General features: G+C 44.2%; 2 protein-coding genes and 1 long non-coding RNA gene across 7 annotated transcripts in view; 2 read left to right on the top strand and 1 right to left on the bottom strand.

Annotated features, from left to right (window-relative positions):
• The window catches only part of THSD4 (thrombospondin type 1 domain containing 4), a 576,503-nt gene that overhangs the window by 28,665 nt on the left and 535,594 nt on the right, over positions 1-12,244 (bottom strand). For all 5 annotated transcript variants that reach the window (XM_084979881.1, XM_021073928.2, XM_021073924.2 and 2 more), the window contains 3 exons: positions 10,956-11,131; positions 8,497-8,593; positions 5,848-6,123 (listed from right to left, as the gene is read on the bottom strand). In XM_084979881.1, coding sequence (XP_084836007.1) covers positions 5,848-6,123; positions 8,497-8,593; positions 10,956-11,131 — 549 coding nt within the window. The remainder of the gene's footprint in view (positions 1-5,847; positions 6,124-8,496; positions 8,594-10,955; positions 11,132-12,244) is intronic.
• Positions 1-12,244, top strand: part of LOC146406890 (uncharacterized) — a 994,549-nt gene that overhangs the window by 500,363 nt on the left and 481,942 nt on the right. The gene's annotated exons all lie outside the window — the stretch shown is intronic.
• LOC100627175 (GRAM domain containing 2-like) overlaps positions 1-12,244 on the top strand; it is a 464,606-nt gene that overhangs the window by 371,567 nt on the left and 80,795 nt on the right. The gene's annotated exons all lie outside the window — the stretch shown is intronic.

The raw sequence follows: 12,244 nt of genomic DNA, 5'->3' as shown, positions 1-12,244 counted from the left end.
CCCTGGTGGCAGCACTGCAGTATTACTAACAGTTATTTACAAAATGAGAAACTGGCTGAATGTGCAACCCAAGTGTCTAAAGAGTAAGATGCTTTTTCACCAATAACTGCCTACCAGCCCACCCCCACTCCCACCCTGCCCAGTCTATGCCAGTACCTGACTCCTGCTGGGCAGAGCACTATCATTTAAAAATTTTTATTGGAGCATAGTTGACTTACAATGTTGTATTAGTTTCAGGTGTACAGCAAAGTGAATCTGTTACACATAAACATATATATCCATTCTTTTCCAGATGGTTCTCTTACATAAGTTATCATAGAATATTGAGTAAATTTCCATGTGCTATACAGTAGGTCCTTGTTAGTTATCTATTTTACATACAGTAATGTGTATATATTAATCACAAACTCCCTAATTTATCCCTCTTCCTATGTTTCTCCTTTGGTAACCACATATTTGATTTCAAAGTGTGTGAGTCTGCTTATGTGTTGTAAATAAGTTCTTTTGCATCATTTTAAAATTAGATTCCACATGAGTGATATCATATGATATTTGCCTTTCTCTGTCTGACTTACTTCACTTAGTATGGTAATCTCTAGGTCTATCCATGTTGCTGCAAATGGCATTTTTTCAGAACACTATCATTTATTCTGTAGTTCAGCTCTGTTGCTAAGTGACCAGACATTTAGTTTCTGAACTTCTAACTTGTTATGATTTTATTTTATTTTTGTCTTTTTCAGGGCCTCACCTGAGGCATATGGAGGTTCCCAGGCTAGGGGTTGAATTGGAGCTGCATCTGCCAGCCTACACCACAGCCACAGCAATGCAGGATCTGAGCTGAATCTGCAACCTACACCACTGCTCACGGCAATGCCAGATCCCCGATCCACTGATTGAGGTCAGGGATTGAACCCACATCCTCACGGATACTAGTTGGATTTGTTCCCGCTGTGCCACAATGGGAACTCCCAACTTGTTATAATTTTAATTGTAACTAGAGGAATAACTTTGAAAGTAAGTGTCTCTCAGTATTTCATCAGTCACAAAGTGTATCAATGCTTCTTTAAGCTGATCTTGTGTGACACACTCTGAGCCAGAGGGTAGTTCTTGTAAGAAATCTGACAGTTTGTAAGACAGCTTTGAATCAGAAACAACCATTTGCTTAAACTACTCTGGCAGTAAAAATTTACAATGCAGCTATAACTTGAGACCATTATTTAAAATAACATTCCAGTTAAGCATAATTAGTGACTGAGTAAAAAGCAGTACTGGCCTTAAAATTAATAGGAAGCAAAAATGTGGAATTAAATTTTGCTCAGCGACATATCTATTTTCATTAAGAAGATATTTTTTTTTAAATGAAATTCAACAAACATTAAGCACACTGTGCTGAGTTACAAAGATGAATAAGATTCAGTTCCAGCTTGCAGGATATCCATTTGGATGAAGTTATTAAGGGATTAAGTAAAAATCTTATTATTTAGCCCATCCCTTCCCCTTCAGACCATGTGGGTTTAACTTCTCTTTTTGGTCTTTTCAGGGCCGCACCCGTGGCATATGGAGGTTCCCAGGCGAGGGGTCGAATCGGAGATGAATCCACCAGCCTACACCACAGCCACAGCAACGCAGGATCTGAGTCCACTGGGTGAGGCCAGGGATCAAACCTGTGTCCTCACAGAATGCTAGTCAGATTCATTTCCGTTGAGCCACAATGGGAACTCCTAACTTTTCTACTTATAAGTCTGTGAATTAGGAAGCAAAAGTAACTACCCCAGTTGCTTGGCACTAATGAGGGGGAAATTGAATGTCTTTAGTTGAAAGGATAGAGGCTACCTTGGAATGCTCTGTGCCTTGGAGAAATGGATCCCATTTAGGGCTGTGTGCATATAGCCACTGCCTGTCTTTCCCCACCTTCTACTGCCTTTATAGTACATTTGTCCATGGTTTAGATCCTGCATTTAGCTGAGTAAATAAATTCAGAGGCACTCCTTTTCTTCCTGATGGTGAGAAAACACTAGATCTATATTTCTTTTTCTTCTTTTTTTCTTTGTCTTTTCTAGGGCCACATCTGCGGCATATGGAGGTTCCCAGGCTAGGGGTCGAATCAGAGCCACAGCCACTGGCCTACGTCAGAGCCACAGCAACGTGGGAGCAGAGACTTGTCTGCAACCTACACCACAGCTCATGGCAACACCGGATCCTTAACCCACTGAGCAAGGCCAGGGATTGAACCCGCAACCTCATGGTTCCTAGTTGGCTTCGTTAACCACCAAGCCACGATGGAAACTCCCAGATCTGTATTTTTTGACTCCAATAACCAAAATGGTTTCTTTCTTTGGGTCAATTTATTTTTATTTTTTATTACTTTTGTCTTTTTGTCTTTTCTAGGGCCTCTTCCCGTGGCATATGGAGGTTCCCAGGCAAGGGGTCAAATCGGAGCTATAACCACTGGCCTGTGCCACAGCCACAGCAACTCAGGATGTGAGCCGTGTCTGCAACCTACACCACAGCTCACGGCAATGCCGGATCCTTAACCCACTGAACAAGGCCAGGGATTGAACCAGCAACCTCATAGTTCCTAGTTGGATTCGTTATCCACGGAGCCACAACAGGAACTCCCTCTTTGGGTCAATTTATATTTCTTCAGAAAGGGAGATTGTCACTCAAAATGGTACCCAGACATCTCTTCATTGCCCAAGCATACCATGCAATTAGTCTTCCAATTGTTAGCAAGCAGGAATGGGATGGTGAGGTCAGGTGCTGGTTCTGCTTTGGGCAGCAGGAAAAATTTGGGATCAGTTTGGTTGTATGTTGAGTGTGTTGATCAATACAGAAGTTATGTTAGGTGGGAGAAGGGAACTGTACCACATTTAATCAGTGGATATTAAATGCGGTAAGCCAGTGGATTCAGGGGAGAGGCTAGAGGGCGGTGAGGCACTTTGGAGAGATGGACAAAATAAAGAGAAAGAAAAAATTAATAACTCCAGTCGGAACTCTAGGGATCAGTTGAGCCAAGCTAGGAGATTGACAACGCAGACAAAGGTCTGGGTGATGACTGGACAGAGTATGGGCCACCCTTGGTCACCAGTGACAGGGCCCCTCCCTGTCAGCATGTTCTCATGATGCTGAAATTTTAACCTGAGAGGCATAGAAATGTGTGGTCAGTAAGTGCTACCAGGACAGAGTGGAGGAGTGGCTAGGAGGGACAAATGAGACCATGAGGCTAACGGTCTTGGGTTGTGCAGAAAAGAGATGGACAGCATCAGCAGACTTGGAATTTCTTGGTCTTGGCACACTCATCACCACTGCTAACAGTGAGATGAGTTAAACTGTTTGTGCATTCACACTGCCTCCCTGCTCTGCAGGTCTGAGGCCATCACTGGCTAGGAGCAAACCTTAGAGGGAGCAAAGAGGTCCCTCCATCCTGCCTGGTACAGAACAGAGATGTTGAATGACCATCTGGACGAGTGAGTGGCATCCATCCAGTGAACCCAAGGCTGGGTGAGCAGCATGGAGGGTGAGCAGCAAATGGCCCATGCTCTGTCCTTGTCCCATTGTGTCCACAATGCAGTGTCTTATGATCCACAAGGCCTGTCAATGCAAGGTTTCCAGATAGGCCTACATCTCATCCTATTGGGAAGGCTGGGCCAGGCCATCTTGAAAGACATGAAATGGAAGAGACTCTTCTACTCATGCCACCCTTGGTATCAAACCACACAATAACCATTTTTATCCTTTGTATAACTCTCCCTTTATTTCTCCTAGTTCTGAGTGTACCTGGTTCCTTTGAAGGGCATTGCACCACTAGTGAAATGGTAGAACTGTTCAGTAATAATTCATTCTGATCTTGGGTTCCTACATCAAGTACTTTTCACACTGCTTCCCTCTAGAGCATCATGGACAGATCCTTGCTAAACTTATGTTGGCCTTCTTGCATAATCATCTCTAGCTTTCTGCCTCTTTCAAGGTACATCTAACAGGCATTTAACTTTCCCTAGTAAGCTTATGAAAGAAATTGGTACAATGATTCTCCAGTTCACATTCTCTGCACAAGGATTAAGTGTAAGCTGGATAAGCCTCTATAAATCAGCACTCCAGTTATGAAGTCATCATGGAACCAGCAAAGGTTCCAGGCAGGAAGGGCTCCAGATCCCAAGAGGAACCAAAGACTTCAATTCAATTCTCCAAAGCCACTAAGTCAGCACTCTTATGCAAAAGATAAATGTTTTAGAGGTAGATGTGAAAGATTCTTCTGTGTGTTGATTATGCCATTATTTTCACATTTTGTACCCTTAGACATAGGTCTCTTGAAGAAAAGGAAAAAAAAAAATCTCAAATCAATATGCTAGGGGTATCATAGATCCCCAGCTGCAGAAACTCCTCAGGGAGACAGCCTTTGTTTCTATGGTACCTTTCCTCAAATAGCTGTTTTAGGGTCACAAATAGCACTTTGCTACAAGTAGGAGGCTGTCACCATGAATATGAAGGAAATCATAACTACACAGTTATATGTATACTTGCAATGAGGGTCTAAGGCACCTGGAACAGACAAGCAGCATCAATTTCCGACCCAGGTGCAGAACATCGGATCAGGGTTTCTGGACATCACATTCACCTTAACTTTGGTGTTTTCAAGGACACTGGGATTAGAGTCCACATCACTGTCCAGGCTGATATTGATACCGACTCCTTTACACACAGCCAAGCTTTGCTTCAAGCCTATCACAACCCTGCTTTATTTACATTTCACCTCAACTCCCCCAAATCCTGTAACTTGATCTCTCTCCACTGGAAATATGCCCCCTGCTCCCTCTGGTGTGTGGTTCCCCTTGCTGCATAAACTGACTTTATTGGGCTACAGGCTTGTTCCTGGTAGTCTTAGTTGATGGGGTTAAGATAATGGGATGAATACAGGATTGAGAGTTTACTGAAGAGGAGGAAGGGAGCTGTGAGTGTTGGTATGCCAAAGCTAGCCAATTAACACTTCAAGCTCCTAAAGCAATTCCCACCTCCACCCCCCGCTGAAATCCTGAGATTTGAGAATGACTTTAGAATGGTACTTGTGTAAGTGGTCCACAACCTTGACTTGCATGTCAACTTGCAGATCTTAAACTAGGTGAGTGTGTTCTCTGATTACTAATGCACTCATTAGGCAGGAAAGGATTAACCTAGCAGGCCTGGGTTGCTCAGATCCTGCATACTTCAAAGAGAGGCCTGTGTTCAGAACTGGCCCTTGACCAGGGCTAGAGATACCTTGGAGTCTGGGAATAGTTTATTGATGAGAGTCTTTCTATGTTGGAGATCTTGTGTTTATGTGAATACCTGTTTTTGCATGCCTGAGACTTTGGGCTATGCTGTATCAGTCTGACCTCTGGGATGCTAAAGGCTGAATAGCTAATGTCAATAATGTGGGAGCCACATGCCTACATGATTGAACCCAATAAACCAAAGCTTGAGTGAGCTTTTCTAGTTGGCAATACTTGGCACATATACAATGTTGTTGGGAGAATTAACACTGTGCCATTCCACTGTGAGAGGTCATCTGGAGGCTGGCATCTCCTGGACTTTGCCACATGGGCTTTTCCCTTTGTTGATTCTAATCCCTAGCTTTTTATGTAATAAGTTGTAACCATGAGCACAGCAGCTTTTCTGGGACTTGTAAGTCCTTCCAGTGGATCATCAAGCCTGAGCATGGTCTTGGGGACCCCCTCCCCAAGACAGCATCACACTAACAAGCCATCTCACTGTCAGGCTCAATGAGGGGTAGGTTTTCCCCGTGCCTTGGCCCACTGGCATGGTCCCCACTCAGGTATCTGCAGAGACCCTCCTAGCCCACACGTGGCTCACCTTTCCCACAGGTTGTCGAGCATTCCGTTGTCCCCAGCTGCTTCCAGTTGTGATCTCGGCTCCGCCGTGGGGGCTGTGGTGCTGGTGGCACCACATTGTCTGGCCGATGGGAGGAGAATCTATCTGGATGCCTGACCGGAAAAGTCTGTGCTGATTCCGAGGTGAATATTTCAGGTGCCCCACCGTGCGTGTCTGCCTTTGGCTCATCCCCCTCTTTCTCTTCTCCCTCCTCTTGGCTCCTCCCTTCTGGTCCCAGCTGGCCATTGAAGGGCTCCCCTGGGAGAGGCAAGTGCACACACCACAGGGGTAAGATTGGTTTGGATGGTGAGTTATAAAGAGGAAATGCCTCCAACATTAGAAGTGTGGTAGCATGAGATCATTTCTAATTCACAGCACATGTTAATTCCCTAGTATTAGAAACATTATTAAAAATGAATAAAAAAGATGAACATGCCAGTAGGGAAATGGAAAAGGGCCAGGGAAAGGCAATTCACATGAAAATAAATACACATAGCTGGAAATCATACAACAATACTCAACTTCATTCATAGTTAAAAAACTACACGAGAAAGCATCTAACAACAGCAACTCTATTTAACTAACAACAAAAATTAGAAACATTAAATCCCTACACTCCTTATTGACCATGCAGGAAAACACACTTTTGGGTGAATCTGCAAATAGATGTGAATTTTTGGAGGGCAATTTGGCAATATGTCTCCAAATTTGAAATGCACATATTTTTGACCTACTGATTCAGTTTCCAGGACAACTGTTGCACCAACATTCCCATTCTTTTAAATAAAGCTGCATATACAGGTATGGTTACTAATTTGAAACAGTCAAACCTTAGAATGAACTTAAATGTCTACTAGTGGTAGTGGTTAAAGTAAATTATACTAGAGCCATGAATGAGATACCATGTTATTTTTTAAAACATGAAGCAAATACATGTCGTGATACGGCGATATGACCGATAGAGTGTTTGGTAAAAGAAAAAAAGCAGAATTCAGTTTGTACACACACACATAGACACAGACATGGCAGGACACTTTTTGAGAGGTTAATTTGGATTTTGTTGTTTATCTCTGTTCCTCCTCCTCTCCTAGACCCAGTGGCCAAGTTCTTAGACTTTCTGGCCTCAGATTTTTGTAAGAAAGAAACTGAAAGCTTCTGGAAGTCACCAGCTCTTCTTTCCCACAGAGAAAGCCTGAGCTACCAGTAAGGATAACAGGTCCCAGAGGAGTCAGCAGAGGGGAAGGAGGAGGGAAAAGTGAGAGTGGGGAGAGAGAGAGGGAAAGGAAGAGAGAGGAGAAGAAGTGGGGGGAGGAGTGGGGGAGAGGGAGAAGAAGAGGGGGAGAAGGAGGAGAAAAAGAAATAAGAGAGACAATGAATCTCCAAAGCAAGGGAGGCAGGCATCTGAGGTCTTGGGTTTCCTAAGCACCACAAACCTGCCAGGCAGGGATCTTTACTCATATCTGGGGGGGGGTGGGATCCCCCAGACTGACTGAGGTTGAATTTTCTACCAATTTCAAAGAAGTTAGAAATTGAGGTTAGATTTATGTTGGTTTATGGAAAAGATGGGCACGTGATGTTCCTGGTACACAGAGATTATAGACAAAGATTCACATTGTTGCGAAAATGCTTGTTGTCAATGCATAGGAAGAGCTGGGCAGGATCCCACCAAATTGTTAAGAGCAATTCCCTCTGGGAAGCTGGGAGAAGGATGAGGCTGGGGACGTATTGCTGTCCCCCCACCCCCAGGACTTGATATTCTTAGAGTAGTTTTAGGTTTACAACAAAATCAAGTGGAAAGTACAGAGAGTTCTGTATCTCCCCTGACCCTACACATGCACTGCCTCCCCCATCAATATCCTTACAGGAATGGTACATTCATCCCAGCTGATGAACCTCCACTGACACATCGTCATCACCCAGTGTCCATAGGTTACATTAGGGTTCACTGTTGGTGTTATATATTCTGTGGGTTATGACAGATGTATGGCATTTATTGATCATTACAGTATCACACAGAATAGTTTCACTGCCCTTAAGTCCTCTGCTCTGCCCATTCATCCTCATCTCCCCACTAACACCAGGTAACCACTGATCTGTTTACTGTCTCCATAATTTGTCTTTTCAAGAATATTGTACATACACATACTTGGGATCACACGGTATGGAGACTTTTCAGATTGGCTTCTCTCACTTAGTAAGATGCAGTTACACGTACTTTCATTTCCTTTTAGCCCTAAATAATATTTGCCAACACCTTGATTTCAGCCCAACAAAACCCATTTTGGACTTCCGACCTCCCCAAACTATAAGATAGTATATTCACATTGTTTCACACCCCTAAGTTTGAGGTGACTTGCCACAGCAGCAACAGGAAACTAATATAAGACATTTCAAAATGTTCAGCTGGAAAGACAGATGGAGAATGTCCACTTCATTTTTGAATCAAGTAGATGAAACACTTATCAGTGAAGGCTCAGGCAAGTGGTGAAGCATCTTTTGATTCTAAACCATGTGTTCATGGATTTTCTCTGCATCGATTGGGAGACAGAGGGTAGATACACAAGAAGAAGAAAGAAAAGGCTTTAAAAGGAAATGATCCAGGGTGCTTGGCAGCAAAACAAGGAGTTTTACCTGGTCTCCTGTGAGGTGGCACCTGTGGACTGATGGCATTGTTCCCCATGATAACGTACTCATAGTGGACTCCTGGGTTAGGCTGCTGGTGTATCATCTGACAACACAAAGGTCAATGTCACTGCACTGGCACACACACACATCCCTTCCCCACTGGCTTTGGGCTCCATGGTGTAAGTGGCACTAACCATAAATGAATGGACTGATTCACATCTAATAACATCAGTGGACCTGGGACAGACTAAACGAAAGCTATTTCTAGATGGCCTTTTGCTATTTGAATGAAGATGGTAGTCTTTTGAGAGAAGCTGAAGCAAACTAGGCTGAAAGTCAAGATTTTATAAATTCTGAACAGGAAGATGGAAGCAATGGTCGTGAACCTTTTTGCTGGCTCCCAACCATCCTCTACTTGGGCTTAGATTTTGTTCCTTCCTGGCTTTCAAAATGTCCAAGATAGACACAGAAGTTTCCACTACAGAGAGCCTGTCTGAACACTAGGTGGCGGGATAGAGTCATGCAGAGAGGGGCCAACCCTGGCCAGAGCCAGCCCGGGATCCCCTAGGGTCCTCCCAAGTCCTCTACTGGCCCAGGAGGCTGGCTGGGGAGGGACATGCCCCACCACTTTCCCTCACTGACTCCCTGGGTTCCATCCCCTGTCATCCATGGAAAGCTCCAGAACTGCAGAGAGATGGGGTGAGAAAAACAGGTATAAGGGAAGTTAAGTCTCCCTGGGTCCTATTCTCTCAGGAACCCATGACAAAATCTGCACAGGGCTGTGGAAGTCAGCAATTAAACACCGTGGGCACAAAACCACAAAACAAACCAGTGTGGTGCAATAGAGTAAACCCCTCCCTCTTGGCTTTGGAGCACAAAATCCTTGTACCCACAGCTTTCCTGGCCAGAAGCAGGGGGTGAGGTAGATGGAGCAGCAGAGCAGGAATCTAGGAGAATCTGGGGTGAAAATATGAGCCAGGCAAGGAGAGAGGGTCACATTTTGCTATTTCTATCTCACTGCGTTATGACCAGCTGTGTCACCTACAGCAAGTCCCTCAATCTCATGGTTTTGGACTCCTTCATTTGGAGAAACAGAAGGTTAGAAACACAGCTGATCCCGTAGGTCTGCTTAACTGCAGGCGTTCTCTGAGTTGCTCCTACACATGTGGGTCCTGTTTGGTCCATGAGGATGTCTGTTGCATCCATTCTCACCATCAGTCCTTACCCCTCCCCTACATGTGAAACAGGCCCTCCTGTCTGTAAATCACCCCTGGGCCCCTTACATCCAGGAACCATGGTGGGAAGCAGAGAACCCCTGAGGGACAAGCGTCGTGACCTCAGGTCCCTGCAGTCCCCTCCTAATCCCCTCACTTCTCACACAATCGGACAGTCATCCCTGGGGCCAGAAACCCTAACCTTCCTCTTCTGCGCCTCTTCTGTGTGAGCATTCTGCCATTGCAAACCTTGTCCCATTTAGGGAATTATTATTGGCCACCACATCCCAGACCACCCACAGTCAGTGAGGGCCTTTAACAACCCGAGTTTTTACCCACTATGCCATTCGAAACTTACTCGGAGTCCAACAACCTACTGGACAGTCTATAAAAAAATATTCAAAACGAACCATAACAAGGCTTCTTTTATCGTTTCTAGTCCATGAGCCACTATGCCCAAGAGGATTGAACATGTAACTGAGAAGTAATATCTATAAAACTTGAACTTAGCAAATATCAAGGAGACTAGCATGGCTTTGGAGATATCTATGGGCAAGCTCATTCATTTTTTTATCAAAGTGTGATTTTGAGCTTTTACTTCCAGTTATCTTTTATTTCCTGATCTTTTTTAGGAGACTGGATGCTAGTGGCTTCTTGGAAAAATAAGGACTATTTCCAAACTCTGGGGCAACCTAATACTTTAGTTTCTTGTAAAAGAAATCCAAGTTCTGTCTTCTGTGAAGCAGGGAACTTCTAGTAAACCTCTATATTGTTACTCCAAGCTTTATTGTGTCATCTGGAATACGCTGGAGTTCTTGTTTCTTCATTTGCTTTAATAGAATTTGAAGAGGGCTGGGAACTGTGAGTGGTCTTGTCTTGCCTTAGGCGTTTGCTTTCTTTTGCCATAAAAAGAAAACAAGCCAAATTAGCACAGGAGGAAAGTGCCTGGAGGAGATTCAATGTTCATGAAATAAAGGATATGTTTTGCCCCTGATTTGGTTCAACAAGTAAAATTGGTTTTACTGGGTCAATAAAGTCTGAGGGTAATAAGCATCTGGTAGAGTTTAAGGTTTCTATGAACTAGGTACATTCAGAGGTGAGTGGCAAAGATGAATGCCAAGCATGTAAGGGCACCCCAAAGACGCCACGCAAATGGTCTTGCTGGGCAGAGGCAGTATTTTTGTTTATTTGTGCTAAGTGTGGTCCTTAGAAGCAAGACGACATGAAATCTGGACAACAGTTCCAACTCACATAGACATCCAAGATCTCATTAGTAGGACCTTCAGCCAAAAAGGACTCTCCGGCGGTGCTCGAGATCTCATTTGGACGCTTGTAGGTGAACATGGTCCCTCCGCCCTCGTATTTTCCAGGCCGGTCAATTGCCCAGTTCCCGTTGATGATGGAGCGGCCAGAACGACTTCGCAAGGCTGTTGAGAAAAATGAGACAGTCCTTGGATAAGCTCTCGGGTGCACGCGAGAAACTGACTCCTGGTTGCCGGTGTATTCATTCACCAAGGGCAGAGGGAGGCATCTAGATCATATCCCTTTGGGCTTCATCACTTCTCCAACCCACTCATCCCTTCCACCACTTGGACTTAGTCTAGAAAAGAAGGCTGGAAGGGGTCAGGAGAGACAGATGTGGAAAAATGAGAGAAAGAAGAAAGAGAAGGAAGATAAAAGGGAAGGGGATGGGACACCATGTCCTATCCCATTATCTAGGTGACAGCTTACACACTGGCAGCTCATGAGCTGATCTTGGCCCACAAATGGGCATAGTTTGGCCATTGTAGTGTTTCTTTAAATAAGTAATTGAACCCAAACTTAAGAATTGGGAGATGTCACATAAAAATTTTAGAGTTCTAGCTTCTCTTGTAAAACAAGAAGACATGTTGACCTTGGCTCCACATTCTCTCATGGCAGCAATCGTGGAGCTGAGGACGGCAGCCTCTGTAAGATGGGGCCTGTGTGCTCTGGCTTACCCTGCTCCCCACCACTCCCTAACACACCTCAACACTGAGGCCAAGTCTAGTTTATTACCCATTTAATTATAGGATATGGATTATTTATTCCATTTATGATCATGTTTGAATTATTTTTCTTGTAGGATAGGATTTTTTTCTTATAATTCTTCCTACTTGTATGTCTACTAAAAGTGGAAAAGCTAAAGACAGGCTAAGAGGATTATGTGATTTTCTCCTACTTGGTCACCTGCCTTCATTATGTTACCTGGCTTCTGTGGGTTTTTGAGGATGTGGACTGTCTTAGCTACTCCAGCATACGCAGTCAAAATCAATCTTCACACCATTGCTAAGCAGATGGGCTTCCCCATCTTTCAGAGCATGGTTCAAGTCAGAGAAGGAGCTTATTCGGGTTCACAAAGATGGGTGACAAAACTGTGATTTGGAGTCCATGCACAGGAGGGAGGTAAGAAGGGAGAAGAGGGTCAAGAAACAAGGTGTTGGGGTTTCTGAGAGAAGAGAGGACAGCCTCTGAAAGCAGATTTCCTTCCCTTAGACATTTGGTACCTTGAAACCCACAAT

The sequence above is a fragment of the Sus scrofa genome, chromosome 1 (assembly GCF_054392235.1).
Source record: "Sus scrofa isolate SSC_HxYL_T2T_F1_AM1 chromosome 1, Sscrofa_HxYL_maternal_Yorkshire_Landrace_v2.0, whole genome shotgun sequence".
NCBI classification, from domain to species: Eukaryota; Metazoa; Chordata; class Mammalia; order Artiodactyla; family Suidae; genus Sus; species Sus scrofa.
Note: the sequence above shows the minus strand (reverse complement) of the source record. Positions and strands in the feature narration are given on the sequence as shown.